Genomic DNA, 25,950 nt, shown 5'->3' on the forward strand with positions numbered 1-25,950 from the left:
ATTAATTGAATTTTTCATTCTTCATCTACACCAGGGGTTCTCAAACTGGGGGTTGGGACTCCTCAGGGTGTTGTGAGGTTATTATATGGGGGGTTTTGAGCTGTCAGTCTCCACCCCAAACTCCGCTTTGCTGCCAGAATTTGTAATGATGTTAAATATATAAAGAAGTGTTTTTAATGTATAAGAGGGGTCACACTCAGAGGCTTCCTAAGTGAAAAGGGTCACCAGTACAAAAGTTTGAGAACTACTGCTCTACACAGCAACAATGAAGACACTAAATTCTATGTGGAGCTATGAAGAACTGGCGAGTTGTTGTAACTCCCTTTGATAAAGACTATATGGCTGACATGTCAGTGGACTTTTAAAAGGAAGGATGATCTTGTTGTTAAGGCCCTGGATTGGGACTCAGGAAAATTAGCTTTAGTTCCCAGCTCTGCTATAGACTTCCTGTGTGTCTTCAGAAAAATCACTTAATCTCTCTGTCCACCAATTCTCCGTCTATATAACAGTGATAATGCTACTTCTTGTCTCCTATACTTTGTCTATCTTGCCTGCTTGAATGGTAAACTCTTTGAGATGTAATCTGGCTCTTACCATCTGTACATATAGCACACATACATAGTATATATAGTATCTAGCACAATGAGGCCAATCTCTTTTGAGGTGCTCAGCATGCCAGCATAACTATGCCTCCAAATACATTGGTGGGGCAGAGTCAAAGTTATGTCTGCTCTCTGCCCTCTCCTACTTCCCTGCATGAGGAAGGAACATAGAAGCTCTCCAGAGCCTGCTACCTCTCCCCCCAACCCATATGCAGAAAATGGAGATACATCTCTTAGTGTTCTCACCATTCTCCATTAAATATGAATTTTCTTTACAAAATATTTCTGTTTGATCTCTTTTGGAAGTTATTTATTGACATGGAAGGTGTGCCAGCCGATCTAGATTTTAACAAATAGGCCAGGTCATAGATTTCATAGAGTTTAAGTACAGAAGGGACCATTTTAAAAAGAGATTCTAAGTAACTAAGTGTTTCAGTCCATGCCAGGACTGTGCCCTGGTAGTCAAGAAGGAAGCCTGGTCTCTTCTTGTGATGTGAATCTGGAAAAAATGAAAGTGGGCCTCAGGAGCGGCGCCAGGGTTTTTGGCGCCCTAGGTGCAAGGCCAGCTCGCTGGTCCCGCGGCTCCGGTGGACCTCCCGCAGGAGTCCCTGCGGACGGTCCGCTGGTCCCACGGCTCCGGTGGACCTGCCACAGGCGTACCTGCAGATGCTCCACCAGAGCCGCGGGACCAGCGGACCCTCCGCAGGCACGCCTGCGGGAGGTCCACCAGAGCAGTCTGCCGCCCTCCCAAATCCTGGCACCGTAGGCGACCGGAATGGTCGCCTAAATTGAAGCACTGGCCCTGGTGGGCCTAACCCTACTGGTAATTCTAGCAAATTAATTCCAACTACACAATGCTGGTCTCGTATACTGAGCTATATAAACTGTTCTTAAACAGGATGAATTAAGTTTAAAAATCTCAGTGCACACCCCAGTCACTGGATAGTCCAGGGGAATATTAGGAGAGAGACCCTATCACCTATAGGTCGCTGGTTCTTGCCTGTGAACTACTGAAGGTCCTTATCATTTAGTGACGGCTCAGAGATGAACTGGTGATCTAAGCTCTTTGTAGAGTGTCAGTCTAAGCTCTGTAGAGTGAACCATGACTGAGGATCCTAGGTGCTACCACATTATAAATAATACAAACTAATAATTAGCTTAGTTCTTAGCGGACAAATATCGGTGTCACAATTGTACCCTTGGTGATATCCTTACCAGAGACTGAACTACTCTTTAATTCCTATAGGTGGCCTCTGCAGACATGGCCACAGACTCAAACCTTGATGATTCTAAACACAGTCATATTTTGAGATGTGTATTAACTGCATTGAAATTACCCTTTGTTGTTGGAACCTATGTTTATCCCAGTTAATTCAATGTCCCCATTCCATCAGGAAAATTGATGATTACTTGTATCCATATTAGAATGTACTAAATCTTGTAGTTGACATCTAAATTATATCCTATATCTGTTGAAGTTTTGTCCCCTATAATAAAATAATAGTGAAAGAGTCCTAACGGGAGCGACTCAAATTTGCAGTGGAGACAAAATACATAATTAGGGCCAAATTCTGAAAGCCATACCCAGTTTTGGCTTACTGAGAAAGGCATGCAGCATTAGAGCCTCACCTTTTTATAACCATTTAAAATAAAATTATTTTAAACACTGTTGCTAATCCATAATTATAAATAAACCAAGGATAATTTTATTTGTCTTCTGAGCTAATTCTATTTTTTTCTTCTGACATGAGACACATTAGAAGCAAATCTATTTTTCAATAGGCAGTTGTCTATAACTGGTACTTGGGAAGATGCTATTTTTGTATTAAATCGAATTTTAAAAAGTAAATACAAATCTGTGTAGTACTAATATATTTATGTTATTATGATATATAGTTATACCTACATTTATGTTACTAGTTCTATATCTGGTATCCCCGTTGGCTTTGCCAAACTGTAGAAGTAATTAACAGAGTCTTTCTTTGAGCTATTTAGGAGTGGTTTCTATTATAGTATGTACTCCAAAGAGGAAGTCAAGTGGAATTATATGCAGATACGTACATGTCTGAACATGTTCCTCTAGTCACTCAAAGTGCGGAATGAAATTTTGAAGAGACACTGTCACGTTCATTTGGCATAAAATATAGGTTTTCTAAAAATAACTTATACAAAGTTTAAGATCAAGAGAAATAATTCCATGAATGTAGAACAAAAATTACAATGAAAACAGTTTTTAAAACAAAACCAAAGCAAAGCAAAACAAAACCAAAAAAACCCTCTGTTGTGTTTACAACCCAAATGTTACGTGGTAAAATGATTACAAACAATAAATATTGAAATAATGTTAGTGGATGAGCACCTAAGTGAATCTGACTAAAATTAACTATAAACAGAAGTGATACTAATTAGTCTATTTGCATTGTCTAGAATGAGATAAATGCATAAAGTAAACAAACATAATAATAATATAAAAATACAGTGTTGCACTTTTACAGCAACTTCTATATGAGACTCTCAAAGGACTTTACAAACAGTAATCAATTATATCCCATAACTCCTTTGTGAAGTAAATACATATAATCTCTATTTTACAGATGGGGAAACTGAGGTACAGCAAAGGAAGTGACATCTTCAAGCTCACACAGAGACAGTGGCAGAGTGGATTAATAAAAAAAAGTAAATAAGATGTTCTCCCCATCCTCTAGTTTGAATAAATTAAGATGTGTGTAGCCAGGCAATGGGCTTTTAAATATTATATAGTTAATAAGGTGGTATCTCTTTAAGTCTGTATAGATTCGCAATGTGATACTTGGCCTGATACCATATGACACACTCTGAATGTCCTGACTTTCGAGGAGTTAAAGACAGACTATTAACAGTGCATTTGCTGTTGACAGAGACAGATCTATATGATAACACAGGTTTCTGTAGTAGTCTGGAAACTTGCCCCCCTGCTTGCGGCTTAGATCATCAGCCCTCCCTGTGGGCGGAGACAAGGCTGCTGTATGGTTCGGTTGAGTCGCGCTGCGTGCGCCTATAACTTTGTGTTGCTTGCTGCTGCTGGTGGATAGGAGAAGGAATGTGGAAGTCAGTAGAGTGCAGGGTGACAGGCTGGTTGGGCGAGCTGCAGCAGCAGCATTATTTCTCCCTGGCAGATCATTTGCTTTTCCCCTTCTGTTTACAGAGGCATCGTGCGGTTTTTTGCTTTCTCCTCCTTTGCCTTTAAAGGGAAGGCGACTAGAAGCTGAAGACGCAGCAGCAGGAGAATCAGGAAACCGTGCACCAGCGCTGTTTTTTCCTCCTGTGAATCTGGATCTTTATTTTTGCTGGAGAGGGTAGAGGTTGCTGCTGGTTCTTCCCCCTTCCGTCCTTCCCCTGCCGATGTCTCTTTCTCTGTCTCTTTTGCCAGTGTTTTTTAAATGACTTGAGCGAAGGGGGGAAAAACTGTCAAGATGGCAGCAGCAGGAGCAAGGAGGTTATGAATGTGGTGTTGATGCTGGAACAAAACCCATCTTCTTGGCAGCCCTACGGAGGGCTTAAAGCTTCTGGACCTGTTGGAAGACTGGTTATTTGATTTGTTTTTGTTTTGCTTTCTTCGACAGAAGGGTAAAAAATCCAGAGTGGCGTTTTCTTCCCCTGTTCGGTTGGTTGTGAAATTTAGTTTTGTATATAGAGATCTATACATTTTTTGCAAAGTGGAGTGCATAACTACGGCAAATGCTAGTGTGCAGTTGGAGGTACATTAAGACTTCAGCTCCTTTTGGGGCGTTTTGAAGGAGGAAAGTCATCAATATAATTCGAAGGACCCCTCTCTCTTTTCCCCGGACAGAGAGAGAGAAAAAGGAAAACGGCTAGCAGAGCAGCCGGGAGCAGGCTTGGTGGTGTTGGACGGGTCTCTCTCCGATGGATACAGCGTGATTGCCAGTGGAGCACTTCTGCAGCTGCATGGAGTGAAACATAAACAAACACACACCACTGAGCTGCACCAACTCCACTGCGTTTGGGCTGCTGTTGGCGCCATCCCCCCACCCATCGGGATCCAGAGGCGCATCTGGAACCTCTGGCCTCGCCTGATCCCTTATTGATCGCCTTGTGATTATTAGTAGTATTGTGTGTGTGTGTGTGTGCACTGTCTGCTGGGAGAGGGGGCGGGGGAAGGCAGGCGGCTGCAGGACTTTAATGGAGAGTGGCATGTTCGCTCGCTCCCTCCTGCCTGGTAGGCACTGATCCGCAGCGGCAGGAGGAGGATTGGGGTCCCGACCTGTCTATCCCATCGCAGCACCAGGAGGAGCAGCAGCAGCAGCGGGAGGAGGGGAAGCCAAGATGGCAGAGGCATCTCCTCCTGCCCCCCTCTCCCCCCTGGACGTGGAGCTGGACCCCGAGTTCGAGCCCCAGAGCCGGCCCCGCTCCTGCACTTGGCCCCTACAGAGGCCTGAGTTGCAGGCGAGCCCGGCCAAGCCCTCGGGGGAAGCGGCTGCGGACACCGCCTCCATGATCCCCGAGGAGGACGACGACGACGAGGAGGAAGGGGGCAGCTCGCCCATGGCCATCGGCAGTGCAGTCCCCGGCGGCGGCGAAGGGGAAGCGCTGGCCCCGGAGGAGGCGGCCAGGCTGCTGGCCCCGCTGGCCGGGGTCGGGACGGAGGGCTTGGGCCAGGCCCCCGGGGCNAGCAGCCGCTGGGGGCAGCGGGCTGAGCGGCGGGCAGCCGGCGGCGGCGCCGCGGAAATGCTCGTCCCGGCGGAACGCATGGGGCAACCTGTCCTACGCCGACCTGATCACCCGCGCCATCGAGAGCGCCCCGGACAAGCGGCTCACGCTGTCCCAGATCTACGACTGGATGGTGCGCTGCGTGCCCTACTTCAAGGATAAGGGCGACAGCAACAGCTCGGCCGGCTGGAAGGTGAGGGGGGCCGGGGTGTCCTGGGAGCAGAGGGCGGGGCGGTGAGGGGGCCGGGGTGTCCCGGGAGCAGAGTGGGGCTGGAAGGTGACGGGGGCGAGATGTCCCGGGAGCGGTGGGGGGGCCGGGGTGTCCCGGGAGCAGAGGGGGGCTGGAAGTTGAGGGGGGTGAGATGTCCCGGGACCGGGGCGGGGAGGTGAGGGGGGCCGGGGTGTCCTGGGAGCAGAGGGGAGCTGGGGGCAGGGAGGCTGGAAGGTGAGGGGAGCTGGGGTGTCCCGGGAGCAGAGGGCGGGGCGAGGAGGGGGCAGCCGAAGGACTGGGGGAGGAGAGGCTGGAAGGTGAGGGCGGCAGGGGGTACCCCGAGGGAGGGAGGACCGGGATGTGCCCGGGGGGCAGGAGTGGCAGTCAGGACGGGGGTTAGGGAGGCTCTCAGGAGGCGGTACCGGGGTCAAGGTACAGAGAGGGTGCCCGGGGGGAGGCAGAGGGAGTGGGAGGGTCCCCGGTGGGAAGCTGGGGCAGGGGGAGCTGGACCGCGCTCAGCCAGTAGCAGGCCACTGTGCGGCACCACTGGTGCGCTGGTGGCTGCCTGGAGCTCGGTGCGGAGGAGCTGGCGTGGGATGGGGCGCGCGGGCGGGCGCCTTGGTCGGAGGGGCGATGGGTGACCGAGGCGCACTAGCCCGGAGTTAAAGTAGTTAACTGCGGAGGAGCAGCGTTTTAGTGCAGTGTCCGTGGAGCACAATACTGGGATCCCAGCCCCGCACTTCGCAGGCAGCGGGCTCTTCGGTGTCCTAGCCGGGGAGGATTGGTGCTTTCCTGCCTTTGAAATGCAAGAAACAGATACTCGGAAGAGACCTTGGACTCTTGAGCCTCTCAGTCATTTGAACTCCTCGCCTTGCACCTTCCTCTTCCTTGGAGTGACATCTGCCAGGCAAACTCTGCCTTGCACGGCTCTCCAGTTAAATATTAAACGTGGGAGGCACCGGAGTCCAATGAACTTCCTGAAAAGCTTTAGTGAGACTCCTCTTCGTATTGCTTGGTTGGCGGGGCCCCAGCACCTGCTGCTGACTGAACCGGTAGCTGATGTTTGCTAATTTGAGAGTGACCCAGGCTGCCTCCACTGTGTACTAGTGAAGCAGGCGGCTTCTCGGCTGGGAGAGGGGTTCTGTGTTTAGATGAACTTGGGTGACTCCTCTTTGCTGGCCCATGTCAGTTTCTTTAATGCTCGAGGCTCGTGGTTGAAAGGGGGTGTGTGGCGTGGCCTCTAAGATCACAGTGACCCTGCTGCAGTGTGTAGCCTGATGTGCTTAAATGGATGCCCTCAACCTGAAATCTTGTCAGTTAAAATGAGTTAAAAGTAATTGCAGGGACCGCATCTGCATTGGAGTCCCTGTCAATTATTGTGGTCTCACAATCACATTTTCTGAATTTGAAAAAAAAAAAATAGTCCCCCCCATCTTCCCTTGCTCTGCAGAGGACTCAGCCAGACCTAAAGAAGAGCTCTGGGCAAGCTGGAAAGCTTGTCTCTCTCACCCACGGAAGTTAGTTCAATAAAAGATATGGCCTAACCCACCTTGTCTCTCACAGAAACAGTACAAATTAACTAAATACAGAGGAAACAGTGGGAAAACTATACATGGAATGCTGTCAAATGCACAAAACAACAAACTGAAAAATATAGACAAATATGTTTTCTTTAATTTTTTTCAGTTATAGGAATCTTAACAGTTGCATGTGACAGTAGTAGGCCAAAAATATACAGATGCAAATCTCAGAGTTCAAATATAGAATTACTACTGGTTTTTCAAGAAAAATTCAAATTCCTCCCTCCACCTAAAAAAAGCCAAGAAAGGTGTATGCTTTTCCTTATAAAGTTAAATTAATGGTGGAATTCTTTAAAGGGTAACTTCTCTGAATGTTTGGCATTTTTCCCCTGGTACATTAGTGCATATAGGGACACTATCAATTGAGAAATCACACCTATCTGAAAATTTTCTATATACAGTTTTTACAGATCACACCTATGATTATTATAATGTAAAGATATTAGAGAAAAAATCATTTTCCAGATTTTTTACTTTGTGCATGTGAAAACACATTGTGTATAGTGAGACTTTTGCTTTTGAAGATCACTTTTAAAATAAAGGTCTTATTGGTAGCTAATATTGGGTAGACAACATTTTAGAAGTACTTTACAAAACGTGTTTGTTTTGGTATTGCATGCTCATCTATTAGAATGCCATTTGCTAAAATGCCATTTCTTTAAATGTTGCAGCTGCATAGTAAGAATGGTCACTTGCATGATGTAGGTCATATTTACAAAGGAGGGAAGACTGATTCAGTTAAATTTCATCATGTTGCCACTATGTGAAGTTTATGATTGAGCGTCTTAATGGATGATAGGAGGAGGATTCTTGAGGAAGTTTTAGCATATTATATAGATGTTAACTTTCTGATTGAATCTCTGTGTTTGATTTGAATAATAGAGAGCTTACATGATATAAAACAAATGACTTGGAAATGTTGTATAAGCTGGAAGATTCTCATATATTCTTATGCTAGTAACCTGTTCTTATGTTTTGATTTCTGAGTAAGACATACTACTAGGAAATTACTTTGAATACAGATGCAGGGTTTTCACCCTCCCCAAATGGAGCATTACAGGAAAAATGTTTGCACTGCAATTGACTCAGGCTAAGGAAATATTTTAAGAAAAAAGGCCAGTTTAATTCAAGACTGATATCTTAAAAACAGATGCATTTTAAAATTAGATGCCTATTTTATATATTGAATTGGATGAGGTTCCACAAGCATGATAGAGAGTGTGATAAGGCTTAAATCTAATATGACAATCCTTGTTTTCAAATATATACCTTTATGTCATTTGCAAAAGCATTGGTTTCAGACCTCAGCTGGTCTATCTTATCTGCTGTGAAAATCCAGTCTTTTATTGAATACTTTGAGTTTTCAGTCAATGATCTCAAATCAAATGGAACTAAAAATTACAAAACAACATATAATGTATAGGGTCTGATACTACTTCCATTGAATTTGGTGGCAAAACTCTCACTGACTTAAGTGGAAGTAGGAACTGGGCCATCGTGCAAAGTGCTTACATTGATTAATATGCTTAATATACTTGCAATTTTTCTGACAATTTATACTTTTAATTTGATATTGATTCCATTTCTGTGCAGAATTAACTGGTACTTGGAGCTAATTAAAATGTTAAAAAACTTGGATCCTTTGAGATTTCACTGATATAATTTAGTTCAGAAGTTTCTCACTGGTCTCTAAAATGACCTTCATCAGAAAATTTCATTTAGAAAATTCTAATTTCATTTAGAAATTTTCATTAGAAAATCAAAATCTTGTTTATGGTTGAGTGCAAGTTGTCTTTGACACTGATGATAACATGTTTGATTTTGTTAGCAATCTGTGTATATGTTTGTGTGTGGCTGATAGGAATGTGAGAAAGCAAGGAAGGAGCGGTCAGGAGCTAATAATATGCCAGGCATCCCAGAACAGAGATTTTAATTTCTAGCAGGATTAGTGTTCTTTTTAAGGTGTGCATATGTATTTAAAACAGGGATCTTTCTATTTCTTGACTGGAATATCAGTTACTTTATACGGAAACATTCCTATTGGACTCCATCTACATCTCAAAGGGTTTGGTTCCACAGTAGCTTGGAGAGTGATTCCCAGCTTCTTCACGCTAGCTCTGCTTGAGTTAGCATCTAAATAAAGAAGTGTGGGTGCAGCCGCAGAGGTGGTGTCTTGTGCTAGCCGCCCGAGTGCAGTCCTGCCCAGTGACCTGGGAATGTATTCAGATGGCTAGACTGAACTGCTGCCCATTCTGCCGTGGCCACTCTGCTCTTTTTAGGCGCTAGCTCAAGTAGAGCTAAGAAGCGTACTTCTACTTGTGTTGGGAATTATACCTCCCAGCTGCTGTGTAGACATACCATTGGTATCTAAAACACAGTAAATGAATATACACTGTTTTATCATTTTATTTCCCTCATAAGTATGGGATATAACTGGTTAAAGGACATATGACTAACCTGTTCACTTTGGACCTTGGGAAACTGAGATTTCAAAAATGATAGAGATATGATAGAGAAAGACTTTTACCTTAGTCTACAATTATTTTATTATATAGATAATTTCAGCTTCATAGACAAAGAACACATTTAACAGTGTTATTCCCCTCTTGCATCAAAAGGGGAACTGTCATTTTAAGTAAAGGTGAAAAAGATAACTTAGTTTTATTATCATACGTGTTATATATGAAATATTAATTTTGTTTCCAGTGTAATTAGCAGAACATACTTCATAAAAATAGCTTAGATTATTCTCGCCAAAACAATTACTTTAAAAGCTATACATTAAAATTACAACTATCGTTCAGCTGCTTTTGTGTTTTTTTTCCTGTGGTTAGGAAGACAACATTATGTTTCCTCTAATTCAGATAAAAATTGTCCAATTCACACACCAACAGGCTGATTTGTTTCCCTCCCCTCCCACAACCCATTAGAATGTTAGCTTATCTAACATTGGTTGGCAGCTAACTAGTGCAGTAATATATAATAAATCTTCCTAGGTGCAGCATGCTACATACACTCTAGATACTCACATGCAGGTCTTTTCAACCCTAACCTATATGTTTCCAAACCACTCCCACAATTATTTAGATATATGATTCAATAACTGCTCACTGCTTTGAATAGTGATAAAACGAATGTTTTAGTTTTTGACATCTATGAAAAACATACTTTGAAAGAAAGAGACTGTGCATGCTCTGTTGTACAGAAGCACGTCCTGATAGTGTTTTGTCAGTGCGCACTATGTAAGGTGAATCTTGTTATTACTACCACAGAGGTTCCTGTTCACCAGACTTGCACGTGTTTCAGTTTTCTAAATGAAAGTATCTAATGCCACATCAAAAAGCTGCATTCAAAATGTGAATTCACAAAATCAGTGTATCAGAACTGATTTTTATTAACTTTGTTAAATTGTTCAGGATTCAGTAACTTCCTTTGCTCAATATGTTTCATCTGCCCTTAAATGGTATCTTCAGGCACCTTTGTATGTAGGTTGGAGGAATGTGCAGTTTCACTGTAACTTCTGTAAGTACTTTGGTATCTCTTGCTATAATATTGTTTTGTAACTTCTTATGGCAATACTCTGTGAAACTCAATCTTTCCTCTACATGAAGAGTACACTAGAGGGACTATTTTCCTCTTTATTGAGCAGAATCCCAAGACCGTGAAATTCGTCCTTTATGAACATCTACCAGTAATTCCCGAGTTTAAATGCAGACCATTTTTTTTGTTTTATTCTTGTATCATGAGCCTAATAAAGTTTTCCACATGTTCCTTATGAAGGACAAAGACCAGTTACTAGTATGTATAATTGTTTTTGGAAGCTCTGTTTTAAAAAGATAACACCGAACATGAATATACCGTAATTCAACTTTGTTTTTAGTGACTGTAAAACCTACCTAGATGTTGTAATTGTTGAATGTCAGTGAGGGCTTGTCTACACATGGAGTTATTCTGTAATAGCTATTCCTGATTAATTGCACATGTTGACACTCTTAGTCTGCAATAAGCATGTTTCATTCCAAATTAGTTTAATTCACTTCAAAGTGGATTAAGCTAATTCAGAATAAGGCACTCTTATGTTAGAATAAGAACATCCACACATGCAATTAATCAGGTATAGTTAATTGGGAATAGTTAATGAGCTTTAAATTCACATTCTGCCTTATTCTGGATTATTTCTTATGTGTAGACAGAGAGTGCCACACATCTTTGATATGAGCCTCTGTCTATGAGATTTTAGTCATCCATCTCCTTGGTAGTCCATCGATCCGATGATGACAAATCTGTGCAGATCATCTATTGTTGGTCTCATGATGTGCCCTCTGATGACTGTACAAGCCAATTCTAGAGGTGCACATTTTGCTGCAAATGGTGCATGGGAAGTTCGCGGTCAGTGGATTGTGTGCTGCTGATGCTCTGTGACGTCGTTCGTATGCCTCTTGTAGACGCCGGCAGTGGTCTTCCTCAAAGGCGATGCAGGTATTTCTAACTGTTGCACACCACTGTGTTCTGTCGCTGGCGGCGTCCTCAGGGTCCCTAGGTTTGATACTGCTGTACTGCAGACTGGCTTTGATGGTGTCCTTGTAACGTTTCCGTGGACGACCTATATGCCGGATGCCCTGGGAGAGCTCACCATACAGAAGCTGGCGGGAGATTCTGTTGGCATCCATGTGGCTGACATGACCGGTCCAACGTATTCATAATCATCATTTCGATGCTTGTCATCTGCGCTCTCTCGAGGACCTCAAGATTGGGCACTTTGTCTTGCCAGCGGATCTTCATGATGTTGCAGAGACAGCGCATGTGGAATACTTCAAGCTGCTTGATGTGACACCTATATAGTGTCCATGTTTCGCACCCATACAAAAGAGATGAGAGAACAGCAGCTCTGTACACAAGCAGTTTTGTTGACATCCGGGTGTTGTGGTGGTTTAAAACTTTGACATGCAGACAGCCAAGTGCCTGGCTTGCTTTGGATATTCGTGCATTGATCTCTTTATCCAGTGATCCATCACTGGATATGACACTACCCAGGTATTTAAAGTTCTCCACTACTTTAAGATGAATGCCGTCAATGGAGATACTCGAGACAGAAGCGTTTGATCCAGGTGCAGGTTGATGAAGAACTTCTGTCTTTCCAAGGCTGATAGTTAGTCCGAAGAATTGCGAGGCCTCAGCATACTTGTTGACAATGTGCTGAAGATCATTTTCAGTGTGAGCCATGAGGGCACAGTCATTGGCAAAGAGTGCCTCAAGAAGGAATTTCTGCACTGTCTTAGTCTTTGCATTCAGGCGATGGAGGTCAAAAAGTGAACCATTGTGCTGGTATTCAAGTATATACCTCGGTCCAGATCTTTCATTGCATGGTTAAGGACGCATGCAAAGAACAGGTTAAATAGGACAGGAGCGAGAACACATCCTTGTTTCATGCCATTGGTGATGTTGAAGGAGGCTGATGTGGCTCCATCAGACAATACTTCACCTGTAGTAAGAAAAAGGCGTATAATCTGGACAAATTTTCTTGGGCAGCCAAGTCGTGTTAGAATGGCCCAAAGGGCTTCCCTGTTGACGGTATCAAACGCCTTTGTCAGATCTATGAAGACAGCATACAGGTGCATATTCTGTTCAATGCACTTTTCTTGTATTTGTCTGACAGCAAACACCATGTCGACTGTGCTCCGGCCAGGTCGGAAACCACATTGACTTTCAGATAGATGTGCTTCGGAAATACTGGCTATGAGGCCATTCAAGATGATATGGGCGATGAACTTCCCACCAACGGAGAGGAGGGATATGCCTCTATACTTTCCACATTCTGCTTTGCTGCCTTTGTTCTTGAAAAGAGAGATAATAGTAGCGTCGCGGAGGTCCTGTGGTATGTTTTCATCCTCCCAGATGCTGATGATCACGCTGTGGAATGCTGCTAGTGCTGCTGGACCTGCTGCTTTGTATATCTCTGCTGATATCCCATCTTTTCCAGGAACTTTTCCTGAACTCATCTGGCTAACAGCTTTCTTAATCTCATTTATAGTGGGCGGAAAGTCAAGATCTGTCAGAGGACATTATTATTCACTGTTAATGGTCTATTGAGAAGGTTGCTAAAGTGTTCTCGCCATCTTTCATTGATGCCTTCTTTATCTTTAATCAGTGTTGTGTTGTCTGATGAGAGCAGTGGGGTGGTCCTTAGTTTAGAAGGTCCATAGACAGTCTTAATAGCACTGAAGAACATCTTTGAGTTGTGGGTCTCAGATTAGTGCTCTGTTTCTTTGGCTTTGCTCTCCCACCAGTTGTCTTGTATCTGACGGAGGTCCTTCTGTGTTTTTCTCTGAAGGTATTTGAAATGGTCCCATTTGGAGACTGAGGAGGGATCATTCTGCCATTCGATAAAGGCTTTTCTCTTTACTTCCTGTGCTAAGCATATTTCGTCTTGGTTCTCATCAAACCAGTCCTGATGTGTTCTTTTCTTTGGTCCAAGAGATGTTATTGCTGTGTCAGTCACTATCTGCTTGAACTGGTCCCACTTTTCGGTTACAGTACCGATCAGTTGTCCGTGGGATGTCAGTTTGTCATCAAGACTCCTCTGGAAATTGTTGAAACACTGAGCATCCTTCAGTTTGGCTATGTTGAAAGCAGGTCACACATGCTTAGGGCGTTTGTGCCGAGAGGGAGCAATGTGAAGTTGAAGAGACATCCTGACTAATCTGTGATCTGTCCAGCACTCTGTGCCTCGCATTACTCTGGAGATCATTACGTCTCGGATGTCTCGCCTTCTGACAATGGCATAATCTATCAGATGCCACTGTTTGGATCTAGGGTGCATCCACGTTGTTTTGTATTTGTCTCCTTGTCGGAACAGAGTGTGGGTAATGGTCAGGTCATTTTCAGAACAAAGGCTCAAAAGGAGTAGTCCATTGCTATTCATTTTGCCTACACCATGTGGCCCGGTTACTCCTATCCAGTTCTCGCTGTCAGCCCCAACTTGGGCATTGAAATCTCCAAGTAGGAGTAGTTTGTCTGTTACAGATGTGGCCTTGATCAGTCTGTCGAGATCTTCATAGTATTGTTCCTTTTGAGTTGTCAGAGCATGTTAGAGTGGGTGCATATGCACTGATGATGGTGGCATGACGTTTGGCATTTAGTAGGAAGCGTAGTTTCAGCAATCTTTCATTGATTCCCACTGGAAGGTCTGGGAGTTGATGCATCAATGAGGTTTTTATTACCAGACCAACTCCATGTATTCTGTCCTCTGTCTCAGTCTTACCCTTCCAGAAGAAGGTGTAACCACTTCCTGGTTCGCTCAAGGAACCTTCCCCAGGCAATCTTGTTTCACTTAATGCTGCTATATCAATGTTGTAGTGGGCTAGTTCTCGAGCAATGAGAGCTGTCCTTCTCTCAGGTCTTGCAACAGCTTCTTGATCCATGAGGATACCTAGATCCATCTAGGTATCTGGTAAATGTGCCAGGAATAGTTAATCAGGAATAGCTATTCTGGAATAACTCCCCATGTAGACAAGCCCTCAGTGACATCCAAGGTCAGCACTGTTTTTGAAAGACTATGGGGAGGGAGCAGCACTAATCTTTTCCCTTCTCACTTCTCTTCCAGTAGGAACTGCATGTAGCTTCTCTAAACCCTGGCCTACACTGAGAGGGGGATCGATCTAAGTTACGTAACTTACTGTGGTGCCTTCACCACGGTGAGGTGTCTGCTGCCGCTCCCCTGTAGACTCTGCCTGCGCTTCTCGTGGCGCTGGAGTACAGGAGTCGACAGGAGAGGGCTTGAGGGTCAATTTATCGCGGCTAGACTAGACGTGATAAATCGATCACTGCTGGATCGATCGCTGCCTGCCGATCTGGAGGGTAGTGTAAACATATCCTAAGGGTATGTCTACACTACCCACGTTACAGCGCGGCTGTGGCAGCGCTGTGACATGGGCAGTGTAAACACATTTTATTGCCCTGGGAGAGCTCTCCTGGCGATAACGCCCCCCTCCCCCCACCCCCGAACGAGCTGTGGTAGGTTTATTGCCGGAAGCACAGCTCCTGGAGATAAAGCACTGTCTACACTGGTGCCTTTCAGCGTGAAACTTTTGTCAGAGGTGTGTTTTTTCACACCCCTGAACAACAAAAGTTTTAGTGCTGAAAGTGGCAGTGTAGACACAGCCTAATAGGAGCAGCAGAATGAAATTTACCAGAATTGCATCAGTTGCACTCTGCGCACTACGTCCATTTTCTGAGGCCCTACTATCTGGAGTAATTGTTTTCCAGCTTTGTACTGTATTCTTAATTTTTATGTGAAATCTAAAGTAGTTTAATGATTCATACAGAAGTGGACAAGAAACTGTAGTATGACTGTTTAGATAGCCATTTAGCAAAGCACTTAAGCACATGTTTAACTTTAAACATGTGAGTAGCCCTTCAGGACTTCTGTGATATTACTCAGATGCTTAAAATACATGTTTCAGAACTTTGCTAGATCAAAGCCTTGGTGTCTGGTGCTTTGGTGAACTATTTAAGTGAGTTCTGTCAATGTACTCAGAACTGAACAAATAAAGAGACAACACAGTTTCTGCCCAAAATTCTAAGTTGGCACATCATGCAGTTCTCACATCAGATGGATGGAAGATGATCGACTATTAAAATGGTAGATCTTTTTTGCTTTCTTTTTAACCTTTCAGAAGAAGTCAGGTGTAAGTAATAAGTCACATAAACTGATGGTCATCTTATATCTGTTAACTCATCTACCTATGCTTTAGATATCTGAATAACCTACATTAAAATTTCTCACTTTCTTCAACATGTGCATTCATGTAGTAGCTATTGTAGGTGAGATGGAGCTATTTGACAGTGTTTCTCCAATGATGATCTACTGAGGAAGGCCTTTATTGAGGGCTTCTCTGATGCAGATGTGAGTCAGCCACCACAGCTGATGTCGCTATCCCAAAATAATCACAGGTTCTGAAAATGTTAAGTGACGCCCAAATAGCAAGTCTTGTTCACAGCAGAGATAGACAAAACTCTTGATAAGTATGCAGAATGGGCCTACTTGGTAACAGGACACTCTGGGGTTTGGGTTGCTTTTGGTATGGGTTTCATTATGGCTGATGAAACATATTGCAGTGGTTATTAGCAACTTGTCAAATTATATGCAAAATCGTTCAATTCAATAATACTTGCTCAGCATCACAGCAGTTTAATGAAAATTATTTTAACTTGTTATCTCCTCTTTTTGTATTTTTATTCACATTTATGCTATTTTATTTTTGTACATTTTCCTGACCATTACTTTAGTTCTCAGTCCTGTCTAGGCTAGGAAAATGTGTTGTGTTTAGCAAACATGATAGCTAACGTGTTAATTAACATGTTTTTAAACACCACGTAGCACCTAGGGTAAACAAAGACAGCGGCCTAGTTTTCCTTTACCCTGTGGTCCATTAGAGCAATGTAAGTTACAGGAGTGAGTGGGTGAGATTCTGTGGCCTGCATTGTGCAGGAGGTCAGACTAGATGATCATAATGGTCCCTTTTGACCTTAAAGTCTTTGAGTCTATAAAGGGACCTTAAAATGAGATTAAGATCCTTTACACTGCCACGGAGATGTAAACCGGCCTTAATATAAACAAGACACAGGCTCTGCAGTGTTTAAAAATGTGCTAGCTGGTTGTTGTCAACCCTAGATTCCTTTCAGCTAATATGTTACTGAAGGTGTTGTGTCAATGGTAGGTACAAAGTCATGTTTAAAAACTTGTTAGCTAACGTGTTTCCTAACATGTTTTAAAACACAACTTATTTTCCTTGCCTAGATTGGACTTCTATGTACCTCTATATTATTATATATTTATCATTATGTTTTACTATGTTTTCATGCTATGGTAGGTTGGCCTCTGTTTTTCTACCACATGGGATAAATTATTAAGAATAAATTATTTAACTTGAATAATTTTCATGGTCTAAAGGCATTTGTTTATTTTTAACTGGAAGACCTTCTGTATTAGTTTGATCTATATTCCTCTAACCATACACTGGCATCCTTATAGTCTGAGAGCATGCACTCTTTGTATGACAGCATGGGACTCTAGCTCTAGACAGAGATTTCAGGTCCTCCAACTCCCCACCTCCTTTTTTTTGTGTTTTTGAGCAAGAGTAGTTCTGGACCTGTTAGTCCACTTGATTACCTGAAAATAGAGATTTTCTTCTTTCTGGGTGCTCAGTCAGCACCTGTACCCCAACTTTAACAGTCAAATTTAAACTTAAAATATTGTTTATTGAAGAACTAAAGAAAACAAGCAAAAGAAGAATCTGAGTGTAATTTTGTTCAGCTGTGAGAGATGAAAAGCCATGGTAATACAGACTTTGATGGGATGTCTATGCTGAACAGTTAACTCATGCTCTTACCCAATTTTATAGCCTTAACTTCCTCTACTATGCACACAGAAAAACCTCTGGCCTGAGTTTGGGGTGCTTTAAGTCCAGGCTAGCTTACCTGACTGGGGGTGCAGGTTAGAGCCCAGGCTTCATTTTATCTCAGTCTGGAATCCTTCCACTTTTCAGTGAGGATGCAGATAAAATTACTCAAATACTGATATTCCTCCAATTCCCTTCCCAAATTCTCTTTCAATTGACACAGTTGACTGGGAAGGAATCCTAGAACATCTCAGCCCAAAGAGCCATGCGTTGTACACTCAGATGCACATGAGTGAGTGCAGAAACAGTGAGGACACAGTAATACAGGTAGGACTTTGCTATGGAAATGCCCATACCTGGGCTATGCTAACTTGAGGGCTCAGACCTGAGTGCCAATCACCTGCGTTAATTGTGTGGTGTAGACCTAGCCTGAGACTTAGTTTCAAAGCTAAAAATTTGTAAATTTACCAATTATTTGCAAGGTCCTCCTCTCTCAGGATGAAATTTCCCCAGTGCTAAGGTTCAGCACAAGGCTCTATGCACTACCTAAGCCACACATAAGTCCTTAACATAGTGATGTATAGAGCCTTATGAGTAGGGGCCTACTTAATTCTCGATTTTGCAGATTTCACTGACATTGTGAAATATGGGATTGTTTGCTAAATTAACTTTCAAAATATAAATATGTTTTATTCATAAATGTGCTGCAAAACTTCTGTGATTACCACAATGCAAAAATGGTTGACTATAGTGTGATATCACTGCAGTCATCATAGTGAATAGTTGATTGAGAATGTCTGTCAAATTGCATGACATAGACTAAAGTGAGCACAGTAGTCATTATAGTAGATTGTTGATTGAGAGTGTGTCAACATTTATGACAATAAGTGAGCACGACAGTCATCAGGAGTGAAAGGATCGTTACTGCATGTAAAGTTGGCCGACAAATCAAGAAAAGGCAAAAAACATTTCAGCTTTGGGTCGTGTGAAGCAATACCTAGTAAGAACCTTACATGGAGACGGTGGTAAACTGTTTCGTTCATCTTGCAACCTGACTCTAGTTTTGTTCAGAAAAAACATGATCAATCGTCATTTTGATTCTGAATCACCTGTTAAACAAAAAGAATGCGCAGAGGCTACAGATCAGAACATAAAACTAGTGACTGTGTCCGCTAAAAAGAACAACTGAAAGTAGTTTAGCAAAAAGGAAGTTACAGTGGAACTAGTGGAGGCTTTCACTGCTGCCAACATACCTTTAGAAACAAAGAGAGTACTTTAGAAAGCACGTACCAAATGCTGGCAGTTTCCCATGTGCAAACAAATTTTCCCAAGATTATCTAGCAGAAGTAATTGCGAAGCATGTTCAGTCTACAAAATCTGTGCTGGCAGAATATAATTCCATTTCAGTTGTAGCTGGTGAAGCAAAAGATGCACACAATATGTATATACTCCACTTTTTATTTATACCTGGCAGCTGGAAAGACGACTGTATGCCTGTTTTACTAACGGAGCCATTCAGCTTGAATTGGTAAATTTTTCAACTGAATCACAAGCTTTAGTAAAGGTTGTTGTAAACTACAGTTTAGATGTCAGCAAGGTCTCAGCATTTCTCTCTGACGTGATGTACATGTGCAGTGCTTTCTCTGATGTACTACAAGGAACGATGCCCAGTGTAATTCATGCTACCTTTAATGCACATTTCCTTTTAATGGCCATTGATATCTGGTGCACACATTTCCTTGATGTGGATATGCTGGTTTCTTCTTTTAAAAAAATATTCAAGCGTTGTGTAGGCTGTAAACTACGATTCAAGGAGTTGATGGCCAATCAAAGTGGTAGCTAAGCAGTGATGCTTCCACCTGAAGTGATTACAAGGTGAAATTCATGGTTTAATGCAGTTGCTTACCATCATGCAAAGAATATTAAATACTGCCAGCAGCACTTTGTGTGTGAGGTGCTTGAAATCACACCAGGCACACAGTCTTTGCCTAAAGTCTCTGAGCAACATTGAAGACCAGGTGAAGTTCATGGCTGAGAATGCAATCCAGTTCATGCAGCTTCTAACATGGTTTGAAAGTCGACAGGTTTTGATTCACAAAGCATACAACAAACTGATAGATCTGATCTGAGATATGGCATCGCAACAACCTTCAGACTGGCAATCTGAAAATAGCTTCAGGCAAGAAGTGTTCCAGCGAATAGCAGAAAAGTTAAACCACTACTACTGCAGGTACGATCAGTCACTACCACCTCTATTTAAACAACCAGATGCCTACTTTTTGAGTGCTGTTCACTTTTTCAACTCAAATCAGCGGCCTTTTCTGTGTTTTGACCCTGAGGTAATTCAAGCAATACCTGGTTGGGAGAAAGATAATGACAATGAACGTGCTTACCTGACCTTTGTCAAAGAATGCCAGATGCCAGTAAAAGTAACTGAGTTTTAGGATTCTGTTTTGATTGGTTTCCAAATCTCTGCAAGTTTGCAAAATGCTGCCTTACAATTCCTACCAATTCTGTGAATGCACAGCGTGCAGTTTCAGTGTATGGACAGGTATTCACCCCACTGAGACAGAAGATGTCAACTGCAACTGCTGGTGGATGCTGCATACTGGTATTTAACAATGAAAATGGACTATTTTATTTTAGTAAGCATGTATTTGTATTTCTAAGCTTTATGTACAGCTTTGTGTATTATACTTATTATTATTATTTATGATTGTTAATTTATTTAGCAGCCTTCCTTATCCAGGGCGACTTACAAAGGTGATAGTAATATAGTGCAATACCTGTTGTGTATATATATTATATGAACACACCTGTGAAATTTGCTGTTTATGCCATGACCAAGCTTTGAAAAATATGTGATTTCTCCGCGATTTAAGTAGACTCCTACTTATGAGGGCTCCCAGGGTTGGGGTGAATTTCATCCTTGATACAGCTTGCAGCTTGGATAGATAGGCACCTTCCAAAAGTCAGAAGTTGTTTTTTTCTTTTTTCTTTTTTCTTTTTTTTGGGGGGTGGTGGTGGTGGAGAATTTTGTCTTTTCCCCTTATCTTTATGGAGAGTTTTGCTATACAAGATACCTGCATAGTTATACCATCTAACAGCTTTCACCTGTATAGAACATTTTTGTTTTAGAAGAGGTAGAGTCACCTGCTACAACTTTCTTTATATTCAGAAGGAAGTAACCTAGGTAAGTCCTCTCTAACTTATACTTTAATATAGCTGTACTTGAGAAGATCATTTTGACACAATTTCAGTCTGTGATTGTAGGCGTTGCTGTTTCAAGGGCTCACTGTTATCCTTGCTGTACTGAAAACTGTTTGATTACCTCATTCTGACAATACAGTTCTCACCCTCCCCTGTTTATCCACACAGATCAGAAGCCTCTGCCTGGGGGGAACTGCTAAATTATAGTGCAAATTCTAGTGTTGCTTCTTTATACCCTGCTCAGTCATTTGTTAACACCTGACACGGAATCTGCATGGCATGTTCATAACTGGAAACATAGTAAGGAATCTCCAAAGTCTCATAATTAATCTGCTTTGCTAAACCAGACTAATACTGAAAATAGTAAATTCACTTTTTCTGCTAGGATAAACATAGAGGGTTCAGAGGGTCTCTAGTGAATACCATTTACAAATATCTCAAAGCAAATTTCAACTTGAAGTCAAAAGGAGCTTCCTGTGCTCAACATTCAGTCCAAGTTGGGCACTGAAAAAATGGAGACATCCAAAATCAGTGGTCACTCTTGGAAATGTTGCCTTTAATCTATGGAGATATGGATGTGTTCTTTGTGGATCATGTTGTATAGATTAGTCCACTCTTCACCGTGACTACCACAAAGATAGTTGATTTCCAATCTCTAGTACTAGCTATCCCCAGTACCACCCCTGCATTTCATCTAGACCTCTTCTCTGCATCTTTCTCTCATTCATTTATCATTTTGATTTTGGCATCTGTATCTGTGTACGAATTTGAAAGGGTGGTTCTGTCTGTTTAGTATTATTCTGGCAATGCTATCAATTAGGTGGAGTCAAAGAAGCACAGTTGTACTTGTGGGCATCACAACAAGGATTTACTGTTAATAAGCAAGGCAAAGCTTACAATGGTCTGAAAAAAGTTGAGAGCTTTTAATATATGTACTAGCAATATTTTCATTTAATTCAGAGATGAATATTTCCTTTAAATTCTTCAGACAAAGTTTAATCCATCAATCCAGCTTTTTATTGATAGTTTCCCCAGTACATCCTGATCCTCTAATCAGCCTTTTTTTGGTGAAACTGCAGCAGTCATGAACAAAGTGCATCTACATCTGGAGCTCTCCAGTTAAATCATTCAATTTCAGAGATGTTACAGAAAATGTTGGTTTCAGACAGCAGGATAGGTTTCATGTCTGTCTTTTTCTTCTTCGTCTTCGGCTTTGTTGCAGAGAACCTCCCTCTGGTTTCTTGTGTCTACAAATTCAAGGACTTGTAGACATCCATTATTCCACCTTCTGCTTGGTGCTGTATTGGTCAGTGCTTCTTTCAGTCGTTTCCAGCAGTCTCAGAATAAAACTCCAAATGACTGACGCCCTGGTCATGCAGTGAGAACAATGCAGACACACCTTGCACCTCTCTGGACCCACATTATTTGTCCAAAGCATTTGGCAAGATCAGAGTCCTGGATTCTTGGAAGAACTTGTACTTAGCAGGTTGTACTTGAAAATTTCTCCTCCAGGAAGGTAGCTTTACAAAAACAATCCATCTGGAAGTGTGTAAGCAAGTTTTCCTTATTCACCCCCACTTTACCTCTTTTTCTGCCCATGCTTTTGAATAGAAAAGTGCTCAAGTTTCTCCAGTTTATATTGAGAATATTTGCTTCTGGTCTAACAGTTTGACCCAGGGTATTTATGGAAGTTGAATTTCCTGGTTCTTAAATTCTTGCTAAAGGATGGGCCTAGCAAAAATACAGTTCAGATCAAAACTTTCCCACAGTTTGTGTGAGTTGATGCCTGAAGTTCTGGTATAGACCCATCTCTAGCATAAATATATGTTTGCTGGCACCTCATGGAGGCGATTTACCTTTTGTATTCATTGGTTTCTTGATAAGCTCAGTACATAAAGCTACCTTCTGATAAAAAGAGAGTATTGCAGTACAAACAATGCCTTTGTGAGGCTTTTAACAGGGCTGCTTAATTGTCACTTTTTCTGGGAGTGGTCACACGCCGGGCACAGTGGTGCAGTTTCTTGAAAGCCTCTCAACTACCATTTGTTTTCCTAGACTGCTCTAGACTTCAGCTGACTTTCAGAAAATTTTCCAGGAAATTTGCAAGAGGTTACAGTGCTGTTTCAAGTCATTGCACAAGATGTGTAAACTGAGACATGTAAACTCACCATCTCAGTTTTATGCAACAAAATCTGTTATGCTAGAAGTTTCACTATATTCTGAAACGCAAAAACCATTTGTCAAACAGGTCAGGTTTCCAACTGAATGGTAGCCTTTTATTCATCAAAATTACAATTCTATGAATTTCCCATAGCCACCTGCTACTTTTCAGTATTTTGGGCTGTAAACATAATCAAATTAAACAGGCATTTACCCTATCCAAGAGTGTAAAATTGAAATAATCTCAGAGAGTTGAATGGCTCGGGCAGGAGATTTCAAATTCTGTTTATGCAGCGACTAACATCTCAAAATCCATCATTATTGTTGCTGTTGTTGTTATGCTGACAGTATGTTCATCACTCTATAAAGCATGCTGTGTTTCCTGGCCTGCTGATCTTACAACTTAGCTCAGCCACAGACAAAGCAGTTCAAATTAAAATAATATGCTAGATGCTTGCACATGTTTGCGATTATGTAGAAATCCCATACGGGGTACTGTTTATTGAAAGGGTTTGGAGAAGGGAGTATGTTTTAAGGAGGTATTTGAAGGGCAAAGGGAGACCATTTTCAATAGAGGCAAAGCAAAGCTGTTTGGGGCATAAGGAGGCGGTGATGTAGGAGGCTTAGCAGGAGTGAGAAGAGGAGTATGAACTTGATGCAAAAAGTGATTAGCTCAGAGGTGTCTATAAATTAGGGTTACCAGATAGCAACTGTGAAAAAACGGGACAGCAGGTGGGAGGTAATAGGCGCCTATATAAGAAAAAGTCTCAACAAATAGGACTGTCCCTTTAAAAACAGGACAGATGGTCTCCCTACTATAAATCAGATATACTGGACCTGGAGGTGCAGTTTAGAACACGTGGTAGAATATAATTCCCCCAGTGTCTTTAAAAATTAAAATGTATTTAAAACATATGTTGAACGTCGCTCACCACCCACTCAAGTCCTCCAAAATGCACGTGTTCCTTGCCCCTGGTATTTTCTTCCCTCTCTGCTAGGACTCAACAACACAACAACTGTCCTTGGTAGGTGAGTTGGACATGCCAGCTGGACAGACTTTTCCTGAACATACCAATAAGACTTTGTTACAATCTGTGGGAGAATGTGGACATTTTTTTCCTAATTTTGCCTTTGAGTCAGGAGTTTCTGAATGTGAAAGAAGATAAATACTGTACATGAAATCCTGGTCCCAGTGAAGTCAGTGGAGCCAGGATTTCACTGCATGTGTACATAATTTAAAAATCAGTACTGCTAGGTAGCAGAGCTGGGCCCCTGTATGATAAGAACAGCTCCATTTCTACATTTTAGACCCTGGAGGGAAGAAGATGATGCTAATTGCAAGAGAAACTAGTTGACTGTTTTGTACTGTGTTTAAAGTGAAGGGGAAATAACACTGATTGAATGACCTATTTTGGCTTCCTCAAGATTATTTTTTTCAATCTGTTCCTGTGCATTGTATGATACATATTTTGGATCTCACATAAATTAGTACCTTTATTTACTAAGAATTTTAGTCTTAGAGTATTAACTGTGAAATTGCCTCTTGCCATGTGACACACTGGCAACAGTTTTCCTTCTTCTGTGAAGACTCCTTGCCGTGCAGGACACTCACAATAGTTTTTTGTATAAAATAGTGACCTGTCAGGAAGTGTACAAAATAGGGCACTAAGGGAGCCTAATTTAGAGGTAGTCAGAGCATAAATCAGCACTTCTGTCTGCTTGCAATAGTAAAGGCCAATGTAGAGAAATATTTCATACATAGTAAAATGAGGCTTATAACGGCCAATTTTTGCTGGTTTTTCATGAGAATAATAAAAAGCATATCCCTCACACAAAGGCAACCCCCTACCAAATTTTTAAGCTCAGCTCCAAAGCATGGGGCCACTAGAGCCTCTAAAAAAACACTATTGTAAAATATATTTTTTGAACACAAGCAAAGCAATGTATTTATCCCTGATGTCATTGTTAGAAACAACTGAACATTTTTTGCTAAAACTGAAAAAAATTCAAAATATTACCCTTCAGCAGCTGCCGGCATGTGAAACTTTAGCTATTAACGTTTGGCATCGTTATAAGCAAGTGGAAACAGGGTTTTATAATGGGAAGTGTTGCGCAACCGTAAGTATAGGCCATGCTACTTGTGCCACCTATAATTTACAGTTTTACTTATGAGTAGTCCTGTTGCTTTACTTATGAAAATGTGTAGTTTTTTGAGTAGTCATATCCATTTCATTGGAACTACTTGTATAAGTAACAAGATGAATAAAAACAATGATTTTTTTAAAAATTATTTTTTATTTAAATAGGATTTTTTATTTAAATACAGGTTTATGTTTTAAAAACAAAGCAATTTGTAATTAAATCTGAAATTCTGACAACCTATGATAAGGCCTAAATTTACTATCATCTATTAAAATAATGTAAATTAATTAGAGAATAATAATATTAAGCAGTACATGTTCGTTGCCAATTTAAAAAAAACAAACATACCACTGAACAGGGAAACAGGGGAAGTCACTGGTCAAGCACCTGGAACCAGGGTTTACTGAAGTGCTAAACCAGCGTTTCACAGCAGTAGCCTCTTTTGCAGGTGCAAAGAGAATAGATTTTTTATTTTAGTCTATTAAACTAGTTCAGCTCAATTCAAATTTAGGAAATCAATGGGGAGTTGAAAAAGCAGGAAAGCCTGTTTTCCTCTTCCAATATACTGTATGAATAAAAACCAGATGTGAGAGGATGAGATCTACTAGTTATAAAATCTTGAAGGGCATGGTGACCAGAAGCAATTAGTTATGTTTACTAACTACAGATAATACTTCCTTTGTTTAATAATTTAATTAGTTTTAAATGCAAAACATATTTTGATAATTTTTTTGATAAACTTTTTTCTTATGAATCCAGAAAGGTCCAGCTCTACCCCGATATAACACAGTCCTCGGGAGACAAAAAATCTCACCGCGTTATAAGTGAGACCGCGTTATATCAAACTTACTTTGCACCCCACCCCCGCTCCTTGTTCCCTGACCGCCCCCTCCAGAGACCTCCATCCCTAATCACCCCCAGGATCCCACCCCCTACCC

The 25,950-nt window shown here is 41.7% G+C and overlaps 1 protein-coding gene across 1 annotated transcript in view; it reads left to right on the forward strand.

Annotated features, from left to right (window-relative positions):
* The first annotated feature begins 3,323 nt into the window (after positions 1-3,323).
* The window catches only part of FOXO3 (forkhead box O3), a 148,754-nt gene continuing 126,127 nt past the window's right edge, over positions 3,324-25,950 (forward strand). The window contains 2 exon segments of the mRNA XM_032773308.2: positions 3,324-5,254; positions 5,256-5,502. Coding sequence (XP_032629199.2) covers positions 4,926-5,254; positions 5,256-5,502 — 576 coding nt within the window. The 5' untranslated portion in view covers positions 3,324-4,925.

This window comes from Chelonoidis abingdonii, chromosome 3, assembly GCF_003597395.2.
Source record: "Chelonoidis abingdonii isolate Lonesome George chromosome 3, CheloAbing_2.0, whole genome shotgun sequence".
Taxonomy (NCBI): Eukaryota; Metazoa; Chordata; order Testudines; family Testudinidae; genus Chelonoidis; species Chelonoidis abingdonii.